General features: G+C 37.4%; 1 protein-coding gene across 11 annotated transcripts in view; it reads right to left on the bottom strand.

Moving 5' to 3' along the window:
- atp8a2 (ATPase phospholipid transporting 8A2) overlaps positions 1-24870 on the bottom strand; it is a 59778-nt gene that overhangs the window by 9366 nt on the left and 25542 nt on the right. For all 11 annotated transcript variants that reach the window (XR_013280959.1, XM_077509329.1, XM_077509330.1 and 8 more), the window contains 16 exons: positions 23835-24023; positions 23714-23763; positions 23574-23643; positions 22361-22445; positions 22149-22288; positions 18855-18993; positions 18717-18781; positions 11881-12053; positions 9735-9918; positions 7910-8020; positions 5586-5660; positions 5009-5131; positions 4668-4746; positions 4337-4398; positions 4065-4121; positions 2023-2130 (listed from right to left, as the gene is read on the bottom strand). Coding sequence is in view for 10 of the 11 variants with exons in the window: in XM_077509329.1 (XP_077365455.1) it covers positions 2023-2130; positions 4065-4121; positions 4337-4398; positions 4668-4746; positions 5009-5131; positions 5586-5660; positions 7910-8020; positions 9735-9918; positions 11881-12053; positions 18717-18781; positions 18855-18993; positions 22149-22288; positions 22361-22445; positions 23574-23643; positions 23714-23763; positions 23835-24023 (1710 nt within the window). In the remaining variant the exon portion in view is untranslated. The remainder of the gene's footprint in view (positions 1-2022; positions 2131-4064; positions 4122-4336; positions 4399-4667; positions 4747-5008; positions 5132-5585; positions 5661-7909; positions 8021-9734; positions 9919-11880; positions 12054-18716; positions 18782-18854; positions 18994-22148; positions 22289-22360; positions 22446-23573; positions 23644-23713; positions 23764-23834; positions 24024-24870) is intronic.

Raw genomic sequence — 24870 nt, 5'->3', positions numbered from 1 at the left:
AATGGCCAACTTGCTGATGGAACTTATGCATGGGTTCTTGAGAGTTTTTCATGATCCCTGTTATGATAAACATGTCTACCCAATTTTATGCTGATCTCTGAAACTGGTGTAAGGGGTTCTTTTTTTTCCTGACTTTCCAGTCAGTGGCCGTTGTGTATCCTTTTTCATGACTAATCCACCAAACGGTCATCCAACTTTTGACGCCAAGCTCCACCCGCATTAGATAATGTGGGCAAATAAAACGTTGCAATACGTCAGTCTAGCGCATCTCCTTCTGATTGGGGCTCATTTGGACGAATTCCCCAGTCGGACTTGTTCAAAGTACGAGTGCTGGAAGCAGCTGTGTTGTAGAAGGGAGCTATAGAGTCCGCACAGATAATTTGCTCCCTCTGGGGAAGGACGGAACGAAGACGCGGAAAATGATGAGGAAATTTCTCTGGCAACACTTGGAGTCAGAAATGATAGCAAAGACTCGTCCAACTAGGCTTTTGAGTTATTAGTCACAGTTGGGACACAAATAAAGCATAGACTCGGACGAAAGTTATTCCGACTGAATACCGAAATATAAAGATATAACGACATAAAACAAATAAATAGCGTCAAGGATTAGTTGACACGGCAAGAGTGGTTGCAGGGGTCTCATCTGACCATTCCGCAGTCAGACGGAGCAGCTGCTGGGATATTTGAGCACATTCCGGATCCCTGACACAAATTGAATTAATGGGCTGAGAGGGAGCCCAGTCCCTTCCGCCTCACCTCAAGCCCCCCCCACCGTGCCCCCTGCCCGCCTTTATAATCCCTACAACGACTCTCTCAATCACCCCCGCGGTCCCTCCTCGGCAGCAGGAGCAACAGCAGCCCACCCTCTTAAGTCAACACCTCCGCAAAGGGTAGTAAAAGACGTAGGGGGAGGAGAGGAGGGTCGGGTGGCAAGTGGCAGGTGCGGGACGCCAGTACCCCCCCCAGCCCTTTTTTTTACGCCCTTCCCTGGGGGGCACCCGACACGGAACACCCAGTAAAGAGAGTTTTGACCAGGAGCAATAGTGGTAACTATTACAGCCTGTAGCTCAGTGGTTCTCAACATTTTATCAGTGATGTACCCCCTGTGAAATATATTTGTTTTCATCCAAGTACCCCTAAACCTGTGCAAAGCATGCCCGATTGATAAAAAAAAATTAAATACAACCGATTGTATATACACAGGAATAAATACAGAATTTAATCATAAATAAAGATTTGTGCACATACATATTGTCGACATAAAGTGTCATTTTTGGGATCATAGTAAAGCTCTGTTTAGAAGAAATAATTGACTGAATTTTAAATAAAGTTATTGACAGGTAATACTCGGTGACATATGACAAGTTGGGTCAAACCATTGTGGTATGTGGGGCAAATACTGGGTTTTTACTGAATATAAAATTTATTTTGAAAATTCATTTCATGAAATTATATATATTTTTAGTAAAATTTACATATACTTTTAAAATATATTTTAAAATCTCATGTACCATACTCATACCCCAACACTGCTATAGCTAACCTCCTGTTTAGCTATAATACAACTAGAGCCCTTTTCACACTGCACTTAGCAGAGCACTTGAGTTTGCATATTTGCTACCAAGTCCGGGTCCGATAAATTATTATTTTTTATTAGAATAATGTACTTATTAGAATAATGTAAAAAATAAAAAATAATAATAAAATGTTGTTTTTTTTAAATAATGTATTCCAAAAAAATTTATTGCTATTATTCCTGACTTCAAAAATTAAGAAAATGTAAAAATACGATTTTTTTCACTCAATCAGTTGAAAGTGAAGCAATCGGACCCTATAAGAATTTTTCTTTGAGGAAAAAAATTGTCCGAATTGTACTAGACTTCGGTATGATTCGAGGATGATTTAAAAAAAATGTATTTAAAAAAAAAAAAGAAAAAAAAAAGTTTGTTTTTGGGGGGCACAAGAACAGATTAACAGCATCCCCATTCATTTCAATAGGGAAACCTGATTTAAGAATCTCACCTGGCCCAGCATGTCCGGGGCCATGGGGAAGGTGGGCCAGATGGCCGAGTAGACCCCGAAGAAGACCAGCCAAAGGAGCATGCTTCCCCACACGGCCAGGTGGGAGAACTGGACACAAGAGGATGACGAGGTCAAATAGCGCAAATAGTGGCCCGTCTCAATATAGACGTCCGGGGCCCCTGTGATGTGTTGCAAGGGGACACGGCGTCAATTCCCAGTCATAAAAGCGAGCAAAAATGTCCATCATTGTGTGTTGTGTTCCCGTTTCCACGGTCAGCTGTTGGCTGGCACGCCGTGTGGAAATGCATCTGGCGTGCCTGCCAAACTTTCAGCAGCCCAGCTTCCGTGTTCACGGACGCTAGCGATGCGCGCGTGTCCGCCCACGGCTGTTTAACCTCAAATGTGTCAAACACCCGATCGGTTCCACATGTCTCGTGATACACGAGCGGAGCGGGCCTCGTATTCAATGACTAGAGTGTGACTTGCGCTTTTTAACGTCATTTTAGGAAGGGAAAAAAAAACAAAGTCTGATTCTGTTAAACACAATAAATTACGGTATGAGAAAAATATAAAAAGAAAAAAAATAGAAGAATAGAAGGTAAATTAATCCAAAATGGTCAGGGTTTTTTTTTTTATGGGGGGGAGTTACATTTTGCTTTAAAGGCAAAGTCACAAGTAAAATTCCAGATTCTTTTTATGAAAGAAAAAACAAAGAAAAATTAAAGTTCTATTTTTTTTTTAAATAGGATAACAAATTTTAAAAAATGATTTTTTTCCAAAAGTAATATTTCTTATGAAAAATTGTGATTTTTAAAAGACTAAAAAAAAAAAAGTCTAAGTCAAAAGAAAATAACAGATTTTTAAAAGAAAAAGAAAGAAAGAACGAACGAATGAGTACCGCGACAAATAAAAAAAAATATGAAAGAAAAAAACAGAAAATATTAAAAGAAAATAGTGTTTGTTTTTTTTAAATAGGATAACAAATTTAAAAAAAAAAGATTTTTTTTCAAAAGCAATATGAAAAAGTCTGATTTTTAAGACTAAAAAAAAAAATCAAAGTAACAAGAAAATAGCTGATTTTTAAGACATTATTTTATATATTATATACATTTATTATTTAAAAAAAAGAAAAGAAAAAGGAATAAAGACAAAGAACGAACAAAAGAAAAAAAGGAAAAAGTACCACGATAAATAAAAAAATAAAACAATTATGAAAGTGAACAAAATTATATATATAAAAAAACTGATTTTTTTTCCAAAAGTAATAGTTATTATAAAAAAAAGGCTCATTTTTAGAAGACTTTAAAAAAATCTAAGTCACAATAAAATAGCAGATTTATAAAAGACATTTTTATTAAAAAAAGAAAAAAAAGAAAAAGAAATTAAAAACGACAAGAAAAGAGTACTGTGAGAAAGTCTGGAGTTCTAGAGAGTTTTCAGTTGTTTTTCTTTAAGAAAAAAGTTGTAATCTTCAATCTTTACAATTAAGTATTTGTAATATTAAAATAAAAAATAAAAAAATCACATAAATCCTCAGAATATTATGATACAAATATTCCCTTGTAATAGTATCACTTATTAAATGTTTTTTGTTTGTTTTTACAACTGTACTCTTGTTACATTTTCATTTTATACTTTTCAGTGTGGTTCTAATACTCCCAATACAGTACTGTTGTTAGCATTACTGCTTTATGTGTTGCCCCATATAAAAAGTGCCTGGAGAAAATACTCCTTTGTATCTTATTAACTTTATATTTTAAATTTAAATAAAATGTGATAAAACATTCCATTGCATCATACTTTTAACTTTTGTAATTTTTTTTGCAATAGAGCTAATAAATTAAAATCAAATCAAATAAATCAAAATGTAAATCTTCATCATTGCTACATGGACTGTTCCATATAAAAAGTGCCTGGAAAAAACATTTGTAAGTGAAACTACATTTTTTTTCCGGTCACATTTCCTTCCACTTGTTGTCCTTTCAATACGACGGTAAATCACATGGGGGTCTTCGCCGGGGTCGGGGTCTCAACACGCTTACCCTGGTCCAAGCGGTGGTCTCCATTCCAGCTTTCAGACACACTGTGACGACGACATACTGCAGACAGAACCGTTGACAAATGCTCTTACATCGCTGGCACGGTACATGTACAAAAATACCTCAAATGTTCTCCCGGGACGTTTGGGAGGAAAATTGCGATTGTGTGTGTCAGACGGAGACGGGAAGAGACCCTTCTCCTCGGCCCCCCGGTGAGGAGGCCAACGTTCAACAGATAATGCTAAAAAAAAAAAAAAAAAAGGGGAAATACTCACCGTGTAGACCATGTTTCCCACAAAAAGATAGTCGTTGCCCTGACCATTTTTGAAGGGCGAGTCTGTACACAAACACATAAACATTATTTTTAAAGTTCGTTTGACTTAATTTTAATTAGTTTTTAGAGCACATTTGTTTAATTTTTAAAAAATGCTTTGTTTTGTTTTTATTAGTTTTTTTTAAAGTTTTTTTTTGTTTTAGTATTAGTGATATATACATTGTTTAAATTTTTCAACCAAAAAAAGAAGCCAGCTACATCAATAACAGTCTAATATGGGGAAAAAAAATTCAAGAAAAACATAATATACTCATGTTCGTGCAGACACTTACCGTGCTCTAACATCTTGAGAGGAAACCAAAAGAGAATAATCGAGTGAATCAGTGCGTTGATACAGTGACCCCAGAACACCTGAAAAAGCACGCACAAATGCTCATTGACATTGAAAAAAACTTCCTGTACACATACACGTGAATATTAAAGACATGCAGGACAGACTGCAGGCGCCCAAAGAAAGACGTCCTTATCCGCCACCTCTGAATCTCCTGAGGGTCGCCATGGAAACGGGCCAGGCCAGCCCCTCTCGGACCCTCTTGTTTACTCGCCGTTGCGCCAAACAAACAGCGCTCGCCAAAAACCCCGTGCAAGAGAGAGTTTGTATGTGTGTACACACCTTGGTGTTGAAGCCCTCGGCATTCTGGGTGATCCGGTAGAGTTGAGGGAAGCGCAGCATGTTCTGTTGGCTGCACGGCCGGTCGAAGATGCCCAAAGTGAACGGAGGCAGGGCCGTGAAGATCTGTAAAAGAAACACAGCTTAATATGAAGAAATGTAATGTGAAATGAAATGTACGTATTTTTCCTATGGAAAATGGATGGTACATGGGAAAAAAGGTGGATTTTTATTCCCCCAAAAGGTAATTTTTTGGAGAAAAGGGCCCCAGTTGTTTTTATCTTCAAGAAAAAAAAATATTATTAAAAAAATTATATATTTTCTAATACAAAAGAAAAAGTGAATTTTTTTTTGCAAAAAAGTTTTTGCAAAATAGTAAAAGTCTTACAAGGAAAAAAAGAAGAAGCTTTTTTTCTCCTCAAAAGAAAATGAATTTTTGAGAAATAAACCATAATAATCCTTATAAGATTTGGAAAAGATGTAACCTGTCAACATTTAAAGCGGTGGGTGGCCAAAAGGTGTGTTTGAATAAGTGTCCCGCTGATGAGCCGATAAGCCGAGCGGTTGATGGATTACTCACCACGTTGTACAGGCCGATGCACCAGCGCTCGAAGAGGATCTGGCCCGAGAAGCCGTTGACGAAGGCAAACCACAGCTGATGACAGACACAAAAAAAAATGGGTTTTTTTCCTCAAGTTTTTTATTTGAAGAAAAAGCCTTAATTTTTCGACGAGAGAGATATTTTGATTTTTTTCTTTTTTTTCAAGAAAATGTATTGTATTCAAACAGTCAATTTTTTCAAGAATTGATTTGTATTTTTTTTTTATCCAAATTTAAATGTTTTTTTGTTTTGTTTTTTACAGACAAAAGTATTTATTTTTCAAGAAGGAAAAAGAAAAATTATCTATTCGTATGTTTTAAGAATTCAGCTGTTAAAAATAAAACAGACTTTTTTCAAGAATTTTTTTTTCAAGAATTGAGTCATATTTTTCAAAAAACAGGCATTAAAATAAAAAAAGAGTAATATTTTTCTCTGAAAAGCATATTTTTACAGAAATGCGCCTTATTTAAAAATAAAAAAATAAAATGATATTCTATTAGTGGAAAAAATGCATTTTTTTTTATCTAATTACATTTTATGTTTTTTTGTTTTCTAAAAATTAAGCTATATTTAAAAATATTCAAACTTTTTTATCAAGGAAACATTTTTCAAGAATTGGGCCATTTTTTTCAAAAATTAAACGGTTCTTTTTAAATAAAAGTACTTATTTTCAACAACTTAAAAAAAAAATCTAAATATATTTTTTTTCAACATTGTTTTCAAGAATTAAGCTATTGAATTTTTTTTTTAATTAAAAAGAATTTTTTTTTCCAAGAATTGAGGCCAGTATTTTTCAAAATGAGCAATTTTTCAAAAATGTTGCCAATTATTCTTTCAACAATGAAGTTATATTTCCCGAGGATTTTTTTCCCCCCCAAAGAGAAAGTAGAGAAAAAAAAATGATACAAATATTTGCTTTGATCACGAACTTTTTCCATAATATCACAAGAAATGTTTGGTTGTACGGAATTTTGAGGAAAACGTCTTTCTTTTCAAAAAAAAAAAGCTAAAATTAAGTCATAATATTACATACATTTGGAAACAATTATAAAATTGAGAGAAAAAACTTCTAAAATGAAATATTCAAAGAAAAAAATGTTTGTTTTTTTTCTATTTGTGCTGTTTGACAAGAAGGAGTATTGAGTGACGACAGAGATGCATACGTCCACTTCTTCATTCATTCACCAGACGACACGCAGATTGTGTTCCGTTCGGTCCAAAGTGTTGTCTGCCGCTGATGTATGAAGTGTTCAGTGTGATGTCGGACTTCCTGTGGCTCCACTGTGCCGTCTGGCATCAATCACCGGAACGTGTTGAAAACACGCTTGCAAACATCACGGCCAACACCAAGTTTAACCGCGCTAACCTCGACGGAAACACGTGCGCACTGGGAGCACGTAATGCACAATAGTCAGATTTTTACTTTTTTTTTTTTTTTTTTAAACGAAGTGGTAACATGAGGGGAAAAGTAATCATTCTTTTCAGTCAGTCATACATTTATTCATATTCTGCTTGACAATAATACTTTGACCATAGCTCTGATTTTATACGCAGCATTGCCTAAAAAGCGAAGTGCGGCGAGGCTCTGTCGCCGAACCACAGACAATGAACAACATAATTTTTATAATACAAAATAGCTCGATTCTTCTATGCCAACGGCGCCATGCTGTTTCTGAACTGAACGACACGGGGATGCTCTACCAACATTTTGGCCTGAAGGGAGCCCGACATAGTCGACTGCCATGAGGAACTGCACCTGCTGGCATCCTTAATGTCAGACAGAGAGTCCGAGGGGGGTTGGCGGCACAGCTGACAGCCACCCCCAAATCTCTCATAACAGACAGGCAAGGGCAGCTGACCTCACAAAGTTTAGAGCCTAAAATAGGGACGGGAAGCTTTTTTTTCTCCCTCAGATAAAGTACAAGTATTTACAATTACGTACTCACCGACACCAATTGCAATGAAAACGTATTTGATTTTCATGAGATATTGTTCAAAACGGCTATTGACGCATTCCTAGCTAGTCATGTTTGTTTTGCTGTTAAACTGGATTTTGTGCCAAAAAAAAAAAAAAGGCCTCCTTTCGGTACACACGCACAAACACACGCCCACACAATGCTGATTGTCGCCAAGATCTCACAACTGCGCCTATCTAAACATGTAGCCTGCGCTTCGGAGACAGAAAGCAGACGCCGCAAGGGCACCTCGTCCATCACTGTCAAGCGTGTCGGGCAACAGCTGCGAAACGTCTCTGTTAATGCAACTGTCTGTCCGTCTGTCCGTGCGTGTGTGTGTGCGTGTACCTCGATGATGTAGAGCACCACGTTCTTGTAAAAGCAGTAGAGGATGCACTTGGTGACGCGGTTGTAGCTCCACGCGCCGTGCACCAGCAGCAGCTTCTCCAGGTACGAGAACTGTCAGTCACACGCACAAGCATTAACTTACTGCCAAACTCAACAGAATGAATAATGTGGATTCAAAACAAACATTTGCCGTCATTAACTTAATACTAATACTAAATAGCAGCTAAAAAGCATCTGTTGCAGTGCTTTAACCCTTTAGTGAATGTAGATGGACACAAAAAAAAGCAGATGTATATAGACAATATGAATAATGTCAGTCACACGCAAACGTATTAACGACATACGTTAAATAGTTTACTGCCTACTTAACACAATGACATAATTTGTATTTAAAACAAACAAAACTGCTTTCATTAGCTTAATGCTAATGCAAAATAGCAGCTAAAACACATCTATGTTGCAGTGCTTTAACCCTTTTGCAGATGTCCAGACACAAAAAAAAAAAAGATTTACAGTACATAGACAATATAAATAACTGTAAGTCACGCACACACATATTAAATGACTTACATGCAATGGTTTATTGCCAAACTACAACAGAGTGACATCATTTGCATTCAAAACAAACACATTTGCCTTCATTAGCTTAATGCTAATGCTAAATAGCAGCTAAAAAGCATCTATGTTGCAGTGCTTTAACCCTTTCGCAGATGTAGACAGACAAAAAAAGCAGATGTACATCGACAATATAAATAACTGTCAGTCACACGTATTAACGACATACGTTCAATGGTTTACTGCCAAACTCAACAGAATGACATTTGGATTCAAAACAAACAAATTTGCTTTCATTAGCTTAATGCTAACACTAAATAGCAGCTAAAAAGCATCTATGTTGCAGTACTTTAACCCTTTAGCGGATGTAGATGGACACCCAAAAAAAAAAAAAGTAGATGTCCATAGACAATATAAATAACTGTCAGTCACACGCATTAACGACATACGTTGAAAGGTTTACTGCCAAATTCAACAGAATGACATAATTTGTATTCAAAACAAACAGATTTGCCTTCATTAGTCTAATGCTAACGCTAAATAGCAGCGAAAAAGCATCTATGTTGCAGTGCTTTAACCCTTTAGCGGATGTAGATGGACACAAAAAAAAAGCAGATGTACATAGACAATATAAATAACTGTCAGCCACACGCATTAATGACATACGTTGAAAGATTTACTGCCAAATTCAACAGAATGACATAATTTGTATTCAAAACAGATTTGCCATCATTAGCTTAATGCTAACGCTAAATAGCAGCTAAAAAGCATCTATGTTGCAGTGCTTTAACCCTTTAGCAGACACAAAAAATGGGAAAAAAGCACATTTAGATAATAATAAATAATAAAATATGATAATCTAAAAATATTCTAAAAAAAATTAACATATTAATTTTTTTTCTTTACTATGAGTGATAATATACACCATTAAAAGTGCCCCATTTCGCCTATTATTTTAGTCAACTATCCAGACTATGACCAATACGAAGGGGAAAGTGCAGACGAGTGTCGCCATGATCGACAGGCAGATTGCGCGACGAGCCCTGGGGCCCGCGAGATAAACAACAGCGTAAAATGACACCGCCTGCATGCGTGCGTGCGTGTTTGTATCACACTGACAAGATAAACTCTGCAATTAAGGTTTTAAATTCCTTTTGTCATCTATTTTATCTGCTTTGGTTGACTTTTTTTTTTTTTCAACGTTTTTCCCAATTTCCATGGCATCTTTTTTATTTGTATTTAAATGATGCAAATGAGCGGCGCAGCCCACCTGCGCGATGGAGTAGTCCGAGGAGTTGGTGGCCTGCATGCCCTCGTTGCCGCTGATGCCCACGCCCACGTGCGCCGTCTGGATCATGCCCACGTCGTTGGCGCCGTCGCCGATGGCCAGCGTGATGGCCTTCACGTGCTTCTTCACCATGTCTACGATTTCGGACTTCTGCAGCGGCGACACTCTGCGGCACAGACACGCATGTAAAAATAAATAAATAAATAAGAAAAATTGAATTTTCAGACCACGTCTGTTTTGGTAGGTTTCTACCTGGACTCGTGTGTGTACGTGTGTGTGTGTGTGTGTACGCCTCAGGTGCTCCTCCACCCTCTTGACCTGTATGCATCACTGATCCTGTGTCGACAACCGGTTCTGTCTGTCCGCAGACAATGGCAAGGCTCCATTACGAGATGCTTCCCTTGAGGGATGCTCTGAGAGCACTAAGGTCAGAAGGGGGAGTCGCGGAACAAAAAAATCCCATCGAGATCATTTTCATTTTACGACAGCGTAATAGGGCCACGTATTTTTTATTTATTTATTTTTTTAGAGGAGGGTAATATTACGACAAAAAAATCAAATAAACGAGCAACTTTACGAGAAATTATAATTTTTTTCGACATTATAAAGTGGCAAATTTGCGAGAAATAAAAAAGAAATTTACATGAAAAAACTGTCGCACATATTTGAAAGTGCAAATGTGGCAAATTTGTGGGGAAAAAAAAACAACTTTATGAGAAAAAAAACTCGAATATTTGTGACAGTATAAAGTGACAAATTTGCGAGCAAAAATCCCCACAAATATGAGAAAAAATTCAACATTTGTAACATTATATAGTGGCAAATTTGCAAGAAAAAAAACTCACAAATTTACGAGAATAAACTCTAATATTTGCAATATTATAAAATGGCAAATTTGCGAGAAAACCCCCCCACAAATCGACAAGAAAAAACTGATGCAAATATTCAAAAGTGGCAAATTTGTGGGGAAAAAAATCACAAATTTACGAGAAAAAAAACTTAGAACATTTGCAACATTACAAAGTGGCAAATTTGCGAGCAAAAAACTTGAATATTTGGGACATTATAAAGTGGCAAATTTGCGAGCAAAAAACATTTACGAGAAAAAAATAGAATATTTGCAGCATTATAAAGTGGCAAATTTGCAAGAAAAAAAACTCACAAATTTACGAGAATAAACTCTAATATTTGCAATATTATAAAATGGCAAATTTGTGAGAAAAAAAACACACAAATCTACAAGAAAAAACTGACGCAAATATTCAAAAGTGGCAAATTTGTGGGAAAAAAAAATCACAAATTTACGAGAAAAAAAATTTGAACATTTGCAACATTACAAAGTGGCAAATTTGCGAGCAAAAAACTTGAATATTTGGGACATTATAAAGTGGCAAATTTGTGAGCAAAAAACATTTACGAGAAAAAAATAGAATATTTGCAGCATTATAAAGTGGCAAATCTGATAATATGATACGGTTAATCTCTGCTCAAGCAATTACTATATCCATATTTGAAAACCCGACCGAAAAGTATAACTTAACGAGTTCTTCCACCTTAAGTATTTTGCACACTTGGGAATTGTGACTTGGCACAAAGATATGAGTATTTTTCGCAAGTTTCTGAGTTTTCCACTTTATAATAATCGCAAATATTCACATTTTGTCAATCCAAATTACTTTAAAGTGTATTGAGTTTCAAATATTTTTATCCATCCATTTTCCAAGCCGCTTATCCTCATTCAAATTCAAATCAATATTAAACGACAGCCATTTTGGTGTGAAGCGGCCATTTTGGAAAGAGAGATGGAGGACAGACAATAGGAAGCCGGCGGTTTGTTTGCAAGGCCTTAGAGAGCTCGAGTCCGGATACAACCTGGAAATGCAATGAGTCAATTACTTCCCTCCTGCCTGCACACATACACAAACTCACGCACACACGCACTCCCACATAAAAGCCGTCCGGGTAGTGGAAACTCTTTTGTTAAGCATTACAGCTGCTTGTGAGTGGAAACTTCATGGAGAGGAAAAAAACAGGGAACAGGAAGTAAACATTGAGTATGGAAGCCATCACATAAACACATGTAATGAAAGCAATCCCACCCGGTTATCGTTGGCCGAACGTGACCCACCGGCAGCAGATGACGGCCTTGCACGACAGGGCCAGGTCCAGGAAGGCCTGGCGCAGCTCGAAGGACAGCGCGTACTTGAGGGTCTGGCCGTCGATGATCAGCGCCAGCTCGTTCTCCTTCCGCAGGGAGTCGCCCAGGGACGAGCAGTGGGCGGTCAGGGTGGAGCGGGTCGCCTGCAAAACGAGATGCACAAAATTTGGAATGGATGAGAAAATCCTGTCTTAATTTCACATGAAATCAACACTTTTGTGGATTTTTTTGCGGACCACTTAACACGTGAACACGCACGTTCGTTTTTCAGCACGCACATGTCGACACTTTTGGGCGGGAGAACTGTGACAACCTGTAATCTCCTGTTAATCCCCTCATTATGTTTGTGTTTTGCTTTCGGGGGGTGTAAAGGTGAATGCAAACAGGAATTCCGGCATACAAAGAAAAACATACAGCCTTGGGCTGAGAAAACATGAGCACGAATATTTTGGGGGAGAACGCATGTTTGGGAAGGCCGAGAAAGAAAGGCCGCGTTATTTTCACGTAATTGTGTTGTGTGTATTTTTGTGGTGTCTTATCGGGTTCAGCAAATTATATATCTATTTTTTTATTTTAATACATTGCAATCTAATTTAAATCTAAAGTCTTTTCCTAATGAATTTAAATTGTTTTGCACAATCCAGTTTTTAAACCGCAGTGCATCTTAGCTTAGCATCTTAAAACATCTTTTTAAATTAAGGCAAATTTCATATTAAAAAAAAAAAAATGAAATTCTTCAATATAATTAAAAATTATCTTAAGAATAAATATTTTAATTTCAGATGGAATTTTAATGCATTTAATTAAAACATCACAAATTATTATATTTTAACTATGGCTTAATTTAATTTAAATGTTTCAAACAAATATTGGTTTTCTGAATCCACTTTTTAATATTATGGAACTGCCGATGTGTGAACAGTTTTGACTGGGCTATGTAATTGGAACGTATTGCAAAAACGTACTGCAATTGGCTGGCAACATGGTAATGCCTCAGTTGTGCAAGCTCAAGTCAATAGCTGGTGGCATTATGGGAAACTTAGCTTACGTTTTACCAACAACTTTATCAATACATATCAATGCAACTTTACAGTTTGAACATTTGACATAGCACAGTCCAAAAAAAAAAAAAAAAAAAAAGCCAAAAAATGTGAGCAATTCATTTTCTCCCAAGTGTTGCTTATATGACAGTTTGAAGCATGGCGTTTTTTCTGGAACACATTTTAGTCGCCAGGCAACCAGCACGCCCTACAGGAGACGTTTTAATAGCCCCATAACCCGAATCAAGAGCCCATTAGTGCTTGTTTTGCACTCTCGTTAAAAGCCTAGATGGCAAAGTAGCTCCGATTCCTCACATCTTCTCGCAGTTTTGCCGGTTGAAGACGTTTGATGTCGTATTTGTGGACATCCGGTGTGTTGCGTTCCGTGACTGCGTGAAACTTACTTGGGAATGTTGTGTTTGCCAGCAGGTTTTCCGCCATTAAATAATTTGTTGGAGCCAACGCTATGGACTTTACTGCGCTGACGATGTCTATATAGTTACTCTCAACTTCCATTGTTAATGCAGTAAACAAAATACTGAACTTTAAAATTCCGCTACACCAACATTAAAATACAGCGGCATCGTAGGCTTGAGTACTAAATACAAGCTATTGAACGGTTTAGTACGAAAACAGATGCTAGCTAGTTTAGCTAGCTAGCTAACTATGGCATTCTGCATTGTACATTAGCATTCAATGACTTAGACGAGATGTGTTTAAACAAAAAGTTTAACTTAATTCCAGGAAATTCCTTCAAATTCACATTCGACAATGTATCATCATTCTTAATTACGACTTCCTTGAATCTATCTAAAAAGAAAAACGATAGCAAAACGTTTTCTTCTCATGCCAACAGGCAGCCTCAAATCTCATCCAAGACTTACATTGGCACCAAAACAAACAAACCACAACATAAAAAAATAAAGTCTAAGTCGCGCTTTCTTGCACAGATCAAAGGCGAGACAAGAACAAAAATGCCTGACTAATTACCTTTCTCATGCTCAATTAGCGCTTATTCTCAGACGTCTCTCCACTGAGGGAAAAGGCGGCCTCACTCATTTGATTGCGACTTTTTTTTTTTTTTAATCCTCCAAACTAAATATTGACTTATCGCATGCATCTGAACTCGAAGAGGCTGGAAAAACACACAAACGCACGCACATACAGTCTGCTCTAAATTTTATCTGGATTATATTTAGAAGACTAAAAAAAGCCAGACAACGAGGCGGGTTTGGTTCAATTTGGAGGCCCCAAAAGGTCACATGATCAACAACATCACGTGAGACTTGAGCAAATCACGTGAGATTTCAAGGATTCAAAACACCAAAGAGTATTAGGATTGATACGACACAAATGCTGATATCAATTGCCGATAGGCAGTGTTTTTATATTGATACTGTTACTCAAGTCGATAAGAAGTGATGAAAGATTGATATCACTGACAGCATTTATGATATCTATAATGACTTTATAGGAACCAATACAACACTGATATGAACAAGTACATCATGACCATAAACGATACAGGTACTAGTGTTGATATTGAAGGATGAGTAAGAAAGAAAGGTTGCTATCATTGATGTCATTCATGATACGTGTAACAACTTTATTAGGATTGATACGATACCAATACTAATATCAATTACTGATACAAGTGTAATGACCAATATGAAACCAATAATGATACTGATAACTAGTGTTGTTCCAATACCGATACCAGAATCGGGAGAGGCCCCAATACTGCATAAAAACAGTGGTATAGGCATCAGCAAGCACTAATAAATAACATGCTGATGCCATTATTTCCGACGGACTTTGAATGCAGCATCTTGTATCTTGCTTGTGCACGACCTTTACTGAGGTGTGACGTGCTCAGTGCATGCCGAGGCAAGATATCCTATTGGCCCTTGAAGGCTCTGAACCAATGGCAGGGCAGCTTTTTAATGTTGGGGAAAAAACAAACTATCGGTACAGTATCGGCATCGGACAATACTGCAAAACTAGGTATTGGAACAACACTCTTGATAACGTAAAATGAGTAAGAAAGGCTGTTATCACTGATACCATTCATGAGATTTTTAGTATTGACAACCGATACAAACATTTACATGACTGGGATGACAAATAATAGGATGGTACTATTATGATGGTGCTATCAATACTGATATTGACATAATTTAATATGACCGATAACACCAAAACTGATATCATCAACGGATCCAAATGTGAGCACGACTAATACAATACCAAATCAAAGCGGCCGCTATCGCCAATATCAATACTGATATCGATAACGACTCCAGTTTGACCGATACGATGCAACCATCAATAACCAATGAAACAATAAATGAAATAATACTAATTACTAGAGGCCACTATCACCAATGCTGATATCAAGAGCGACTTTAATATGACGGATACGATACCAATAATGATATCACATACACATACATGTTCAAGTTTCTACATTTTTTTATGCCATAACACACACACACGCCTACAAATGCGGCAGGTGACGAATGGCCAGGAAATGCACCAAAAGAGGCCGCTACATTTTCACTTACTGTATGTATACAGTGTAAGTGCGGGTTTGTTTGTGTAAAATGATTGATGGCCAGATCTGCGTGCCTTTTAAAAAGGATTGTGGGAAGGTCAGAAGACGTGTACTCGTGCGTCCGTCGGGAATACTAAATAAGAATGCCACTTTCCCTGCACACACACACACACACACTGACACATAAACACATACACGAGCGAGCGCGAAATGTTCCGTCGCTTCCTGCGTTGAGACAAGGCGCTGACAGATGCGGACTTGGTGGTGTGACGGAGACATGAAGCGAAGGAATCCGCTGCTCACATTGGCATTCAGACAGATAACGACATGAAGAGAAGGACAACAGTGGGCTCAACGTATTGGGAAAGGCTTGGTATCACTGATACAAAAATGATATCAAACGAGGCCAGTGGTGCTTGTCTCGCTGATACCAGCACTGATGGCCAATACAAACTTGAATAGAACTGATAGATAGCACAGAGAGGTTGATATCGCCGATACCAACATGATATCAAGTAAGATTTTGGCCTAACATGACTGATACTACACCACATTAAAAAGAGGTATCATGGATACTAGTGATGTAACTGTATTCAAACGTCACGACAATAAATTTCACAATATGAACCTCGCGATACGAAAATTACCACGATATTCTGGGGAGGTTGGTAACCGCCTCAGTGGCCAAAACAATCCTGCTAAAAATCAAACTGCACTAATAAACTAACCACCAGGGGGTGCTAGAACTGTGCAAATTGAATTAAAAGGATACTTTACTTATTTAGCCATTTTTGGTTAGTCAAACATGAATATTTTGCCTATAATAAATTTGATATTTCCATTCTTTTTCTGTACAATTAGTACCTTTAAAAACACATTCTGCAACTTGCTGTTGACTGAAAATGACATCACAAGGGCTCAGGTAACCAATCACAGCTCAGGTTGTGAATGTCACATGACCAAACCTAGAAAACAGGTGAGCTGTGATTGGTTACCTGAGTCCTTGTGATGTCTTTTTCAGTCGACAGCAAGTTGCAAAATGTGTTTATAAAGATACTATCTGTACGTGAAAAAGAATGAAAGTATTAATTAAATATTGTAAACATGACGACGACGATATTGTGGCAGTTTTAATATCACGATATCACAATATTGCCCTTATCGTTACATCCCTACTAATATCCCAGAGCCTTTGAGAGGACCTGAGGAGGTCACACTTGACGTGTGACTGATGATAAGCAAGTTCTGTGAAAAGTTATTTTAAGTGTGCGTCAGTGTCGCACACACACGGGCAACTTCCACATGCAAAAAAAAAAAAAAAACTTTGTCAGGAATAAGCCAACTCTTTTTTTTTTTTTTTTTTTTCCTTTCGAGTCTGCAAACAGAGTTATCCAAATTCTATTAAGGATAATGCACTCATAAGACTAACGACACTAATTCAATTGTCGATCCTGCAGATAAATACGTCTAAGACACATTTTCCATAACATGTCCCCCTTTTCCGTCAAAGCCCACCGAGATTTTTTTTTTTCAACCAGCCCGTTCCAAAAGGCTGGAGTTGAGTCACCGTTTTTGGATTTTTATGAGCTAAATATTAGGTCGTCAGGCAAAAACGTTGGCAGCGCGCGGGGCCATCCGTCATCTGGGTAACAACCGTGATGAAGTGAGAAAGTTGTGAATGTAAATAGAAAAACGTCTTGATGTACAGCTGAGCACATTTGGACAATAAACGAGGCCTGGCACGGCGTTCGCTGCCAAGCTTTGACTCACAAGCTCCATGTGGGCTCAAAGACCAACTTTGTGTGTGCGTGCGTGGGAGACAAACACATGACGGGAATCGAATCGAATCAAAACCACTTAAGGGCAAAGGCGTCACATATGATGGCGTCTTGAGCGCAGACGCGACTCCAATTAGACAAAACAAGACGGCGGGCAAAAATAGACCACGCAAACACTCTCATACGGCAGATACGGTCGATATCAGAAGGCCTTCTGACTTTGATGATATCAAATAAAAGACAATATCAATATTTATTCCGTTAGTTGATACTGACTAAAAAAATAATAAAGTAGGAAAATCTGGTATCGCAGATACCAATATGACATTGAAAATGACACAACTTTAACATGTCTCGTATCGCCGATATCAATATTGATATTTGGACTGACTACTTTTCTGAATTTTAACATGGCCAATATATCAATAAATCTTAATTTCTAAGAGTCTGGTATCACCCATATCTAAACGTTATCAAGAACCAATATGAATCTTTAATTACTAGTATCGCCAATTCTGATACTCAAAACTGATATGTGATTCAAACTTGAATATGAACGACACAATATCAACTCCTAAACTGATACAAATGTTAATATGACTGGTATCACTGATATCAATGCTAATATTTAGGCTGCCTACTTATATCAACATTAACATAATTGATATTGCTCGATAACATAATTAGTCCAATACGATATCAAGTAGGAGGCTGGTATCACCTATATCTATATAAATATCAACGACAATAAAAAAAAAAAATAATAATGACTGGTATCACCAAGTTTGATACTTAAAACTGTTATGCGATTCAAACTTGAATATGACATGAATATCAAGTAAGTTTGACTTACACAAATATGATATTATAAACTGACAAACTTTAATATAGCTGGGATCGTCGATATAGATTATGGATGTTTTTTTTTTAGATCGATACAAATAGAAGTATTAACTTTTGAGTCCACTCGATTTCAGATGTCTTTGCCTTAAGTATTGATGGCTAGTATAGACAGACTCATGAGTATCCGATACCTTGAAGAAAGGGCGTATCGGGCCGATACCAGTGATATCGGTGCTTGCCCATTCTGAAAACGTAATGCAAAGTAAGATGAGTGCTGGACATAAATTAATAGACATGTGAAAATCAAACCTAGAAATGTTAGTATGAAAATATCAACATTCCAGTATCATTCTAGCCATCGCTCACAACAAGACGCAATCGTTCCAAACGTGGTGGAGCGTGGAAAAAACAGACAAAGCTGTCTCCACAACTCGCAGGGGGACATCGGACACTTTAATTACCTGTGAGCACACAAAGAGCACCGCCCATCCATCTGGCGGGAGGGGCCGCGCCCCAGTCGCCACGGCAACCGCCGAGCGCGCGCACACACAACGCGAGCAGCAAAGCGATGAAGAGGAAGGCAGTACTCACGTCCAGGGAGTCCTCGTTGACGATGATGAGGGACATGCCGTGCGTCACCAGGCGGCACGAGTAGCCTGAGGAGCGCACCGGGTGGGCGGGGTCAAATTCAAGGTGACGGCAACAAAAGTCGCGATGATCTCGTCTCACCGATGTTGATGGCAGTCTCCTGCTTGTCGCCGGTCAGGACCCAGATCTTGATGTCGGCCCGCATCAAGGTGGCGATGGTCTCGGGGACGCCGGCCTGGAGGCGGTCCTCGATGGCGGTGGCGCCCAGCAGCAGCAGGTTCTGTTTGGTAGCGGGGGGAAAAAAAAGAAAAAAAAATATACATATGTTTTCATTTATATTTTGATTTCTTTGTTACACTACATGAGCAAAAGTGTTGGGATACGAGCTATGTTTGATATCAAACATCAGGAGACTTTTTTTTTTGTTACATGCCATCAATAGGATTTTTTTCAAAGAGGGAATATTGACAATTCCAGCCTCGCTTACTTGATATCATATCAGTCACATAAAAATTGGTATCGCTTTGAGATATCAGTAAGAGTATCAGTGATATTAGTTTTAACTCATTATAGTTTGCTGATAGTATTTGTATACGCAACAGCAGCTTCAGTTTACTTTTTATCGTGCAGGACATTTCAAGTTTTCAAAATTCAAACTTCCTGATTTTAGGAATGCTAGGCTCTAATTCATGGTGTCGTATCACTCATATTAGAGCTGGTATCACTAATCTGTGTTTGTAACTTATTGATTATTAACATCATTATTGGCATCAGCCTTGCTTCTGTGGTACCCTATTTGTCACATGAAAATTTGTACTTCTTATCGACATCAATATTGGTATCAATGATACCAGCCTCATTTTTTTTTTTCAATATCAGTGAGACCAACCTTCTATTTACTTGGTATTATTTCAGCCATTTTTAAGTTCATGTAAGTTATCAATGTGGTCATATTGAAGATGATATCACTTTTGCCAGTATTGAGTTATGGATAGCAGCATCATTGATACAAGCTTCTTGTATTACCAAGTATCGTATAAGTCAAATATAAGTTGATATAAGTTATCAATGTCAACGTTCCATAGCAAGGTCACTTTGGGGTTGGGATCCCTTATCCCTGATTGCCACTCCTTTACTTGCTATGGGTTATCGATACAATGATTGGTATGGGCGATACGAGCATATGAAAGCCGATACCAATCCTAATTCTCAACAACTCATGTTGTTGGCGTCAAACAGCTTTAAAGTTCTGTTGCGTTGGGCAAAAGCAACATAACAGGAGCTGATTCCATTGATTTGCGCTTTTTAGCCCACAACATGTTCAAAAGTATCGGAAGTGTCGCATGACGTGCATCTGCCGAGTGTTGAATCTCCGAGTCCAAATTGAGCAGGACAAGCTTGTGTTTGTGAGGGGCGGCCATCACGCCAACAACATCACTCACTTCCAATTATGACGACTGCGGCGCAGCCCTTTCGGACGTCCCTTGACTCGGGTGCCAAAAATCCATCCCTTCCCCTCCTTCACTTGAATTTGCTCAGCAATTAAACGCACATGTACGCTTATTAGACACACTCGGATGCGCACACAAACACACCCCGCGCGCTCACACTGCTGTGTTGTTGACGGCGCTTTTATGGGTGTGTGTGTGGGGGGGGGTATCTTGGCAGGCTGGCATGCGGGCTAATTAGCCTTGTGGTTTCCCAGTCTGAGCGCTCCTTCTCCTCTTGCTTCCTCTTTTTACCCCTCAAGCCTCCTCCTCTTCCTCACTCCCTCCTTTTTTTTTTCTTTTTTTTTTGCACATCCAAATCCTCTCACCACCTATGGGAGCTTGATAGCCCAGCACGCAACTCAGCCGACTGGGCGTATCCTGCAAGTGAAGCAACTGCGCCACCTTCTGGTAGTCAGAAGTTTTGCATTTAGCATGTTGCTATGCGTGAAGCTACTAAATGGGGATAATCACATTAATAAACTTCGTCTCTACTCTCTACTCCTCTTTCTCTAAATAGGAACACAATGAGTGGATGATACCAATACTGATACCAAGACTAAATGAAAAAAGCAGACAAGACACCAAGTGACAAAAGGTGGGACTTTGATAACATTTTCCGGATGATGATACCAAAAAAGTAATTTTTGTCATCACCTAAACCAAGACTGATATCAATAACCAACATCAAGATCCCTGATACCACAACTAATATAATTTTTTTAAGAATGACATTTAATTTAAAAAATCAATAAAAAAAAAATGAAGCTCAAATTGCAGACATTAATACTGACATAGATAAGCGATATCAATTTCAACTTACCAAAGAAGATTTCAGGTAAGCAAAACTGGTTTCCCCAATATCAAGCCTAATATCAGCTGATATGAGCTGATATTATTACCGATACAGATAACTCATTGAAATTTAGAAAAACTGGTTGATATCAACAGTGATATAAATAACACCAACTTCAATGTGACCGATATATTTTTTCAGACTGATACCAATACCGATACTCAACTCTTGAGGAGTCACCGATACCACTAGTACATGAGATTCCCACCCAAAAAATGACAGATATTTTTAAAGAAAGACCTATATATGCCATTATACAATTTTTTTTCTTAAAATTGCATTTTTTTTATTTCTCTAATTTCTAAGTTCTAGTTATAGCCACAAGAGGGCGGCAGATATTGGTATCAGCCACCATCGCGAGCACCAATACATTAAAACAAAGCTGGTATCATAACCGGTATAGTACTCGCCCGTCCCGAGTAGGAATGTAATGATACCCAAACATCATGATACGATATCATCACGATATTGTGGGGAGGTTGGCGATATAACAGAAGGTCACAATATTGTAAAAAATGAGCTCATAGAACAAAAAAACACACACACACACACAATATTGTGTTTTTGTACAATACAGCAATGAAAAATATAAAAATATTATATATATATATAATACTAATACAAGAAGTACAATAAATTGATCATTTTTTTGTTAATAATAAAATAAAAAAATTAATTAATTAATTAACAATTATTTAAATTAAATAAGAAATGAATAAATAGAATAAAATGAGCTCCTCCCCATATTGACTCTGTTCACAAGTATATTATGTTCCCCTTCATCTGACCATTATCGTGAATTTTAAACATAGAAGGGCCAAAACATGCCTTGTGAAAATTAAACTGCACTAAAAAACTAGCCACCAGAGGGCGCTAGAACTGCACAAATGGAAATCAGCCTGACTTTTTTAACAGATGTGCTGCTTTTAATATCATGACATGATGCCGACGATATACTGTGGCAGTTTTAATATCACAATATCACGATATTGCCATTATTGTTACATCCCTAGTTCAATGCAATCCCAAGGAAGCGAGGCTGGTATCGCCAACCCTGATATCGGCAGCCAACATCACAAGACTTATGCAAACCTTTTCCAGTAGTTCGTAGCACTCCTCCAGTTTTTGCGCCCTGTCTTTGAGTACGGTACTGACGCGGTTGTATTCCGTCAGCCACTCCTGGTAGGCGTCCTCCCGCAGGTCCACGTAGGCGAAACACAAAGTCCTCAGGCCTGCGCGGATGGAAACGGCTCAGGAAAGGCAGAAGAAACGAGAATCTCCCACACTCTGCTCGCATCGCTTACCTTCCGTGGCAAACTGCTCCAGGTGAGCGATGGTCAACTCTTTGTACTGAGAGTCCTCAGTCAGACGTTCAAATATCACATTATCCTAAAATACATACTTAGACTTAGACTTGACTTTATTGATCCCTTTGGGAAGTCTCCCTGTGGGAAATTTACATTTCCAGCAGCAATAAGAGCATGACGATCGGGGGGGAATACATAAATAAATAAATAAATAATAATAGATAAAATAAAAATAAAAATTCAATCAATCAATAAATAAGGTTATTTATTTATAATTAAATAAATTAAATGCAGAACAGTATTTTTCAAGTGCCATATTTGTGAAGTGTAGTGCACGCTACATATACATACATATATGTAGATATATATATACACACACATATAGACTGATATGACATCACACACACTGATATAAAATGAACTGAGGCTGCTATTATAACAAACATCAACTAGGGCTGCTCAATTATGGAAAATAATTAATTGTGGCAATAATTGAAACTACGATTATTCAAAGGTTTATTTCTTGGTACAAAACAAGATGTTTTGCATATAAAAATATTAAAACCAATTAAAAAAAAAATAGAAACACTATAATTATGTAAATTCTTTTTGGACCAAACAGAATTTATAATAACATTTTTTTTTATTTTATTTTTTTATTTATGTTGGTAAAAACTTGAAGTTGGTGTGCAGCTTGTGCACGATGCAGTAGGACGATCATTTATTTGTTGGTACAAAACAAGAAAATGTTTACACATTTAAAAATACTAAGACCAATTAAAAGAAATAGAAACACCATAATTATGTAAGTTGCTTTTGGACCAAACAGAATTTATAATAGGATGTATATTTCTAATAATACATATTTATTTATTTATGTTGACAAAAACATCATCATGATTTATTTTTTTGGTCTAAAACAAGAAAATGTTTAAATGTGAAAAAAAAACAACAACAAAAAAAAACAATAAAAAAATGTTAAGACAAATAAAATTCTTTGAAACACTACATTTAAACATTTCAAAAATTAGTATTAATAATCTTTTTTATGATTATGCTGATTTTGTAATTGTGGAGTGTAATAATTTAAATTGTAATTGAATTTGGATTAATTGCACAGCCCTAACAACTATTAACATTTTATCAAGACTTGTATCACGATACCAGCAGTGACAATAACTAGAGCTGCCAACAATGAGAATGAACATACCGCTCCTTTGCAATAGAGCCTCAGCCTCCCGTTTGGTGTCCTCACCACAGCGGACATGCGCTTGCGGTTACTGAAAACAGAATGCTTGAGGGTCACGACAATTTTTCATGAATTTTAATTTTCTAAAAACAAGGAATAACCTGGAGAACTCCAACACGTTCAGCAACTGGTAGCTCATCTCCTTCCCTCTCTGGAACAAAACAACACAACGTCAACTTCTCTACAGCTCCGAACGGACTGGGTGCAAGTTCTGAGACTTACGGCCTCGATGATGACCGAATCCGGCGTCCGGGCTGTGAAGACGAACCCGAGACCCTTGGCTCCCTTGACCAGAGCGCCCTCGTCGGGTGAGGAGGCCTGGTAGATGATCTGGTTGTTGTCGCGCTCGGGCACCACCGTGTGGCACACGGCCATCATCGTTAAGAACTCGCAGATTTGAGGGGACGTGGGCTGCACACGGGTCGGAAGTGTATTTATTAAGAATTGCATCCATTTTAAAACTTGATTAAATTATAATGCCTATAGCTTGATGGAATTTGCTATGGGGAGAAACTACAGAAAGTTGAATTAAATAAATTTAAAAATCCAGTACCATTGTTTGTTATGACAAGAAAATATACATGCTGCAAAATATTTATTACTTAAAATAAAGTGTTAAAACCTCCTATATCATAATTTGTAATGGATAAAAAAATAAAATAAAATGAACAGTCATGTTAAAATGACTATAGGATTAGTTGCCCATAATATTATTTGTCATGAAGAAAAAAAAGAATTTAGTTAACCCAAACATTTTTACGTAAAATTACATACACAGTAAAAAGTGTTGTTACATCGCACTTCCCAAAAGATTATTTACAATAGAGGAAAATATAAATCCAGTAGAACTATCCATAATATTATTTATTACGGCAGGGATAATGTAATTAACTTAAGTGCACAGTGTAAAAGTTGTATTAAATCAAAATTCCCATTAAATAATTTGTTATGGCCAGAAAACTATATTATATACGAAAGCTGTATTAAATAAAAAATAAAAAAAAACAGCCATAACATTGACGGCAAAAGGAAAAACGTTTAATTAAATAAAAACCGGCATGACAACAATTGCAATGGAGGTCAATGGAGGACAAAAATAGTTTAAGTATATTGCACAGCATTGTCCATCCATCCATCCATCCATCCATCCATCCATTTTCTTGACCGCTTATTCCTCAAAAGGCTCGTGGGGGGTGCTGGAGCCTATCTCAGCTGGTGCACAGCATTGTATTAAATTTAATTTAATTTAATTTTTAAG

The sequence above is a fragment of the Festucalex cinctus genome, chromosome 20 (assembly GCF_051991245.1).
Source record: "Festucalex cinctus isolate MCC-2025b chromosome 20, RoL_Fcin_1.0, whole genome shotgun sequence".
NCBI classification, from domain to species: domain Eukaryota; kingdom Metazoa; phylum Chordata; class Actinopteri; order Syngnathiformes; family Syngnathidae; genus Festucalex; species Festucalex cinctus.
The sequence above is the reverse complement of the archived record's forward strand: the minus strand, read 5'-3'. Positions and strand labels throughout refer to the sequence as shown.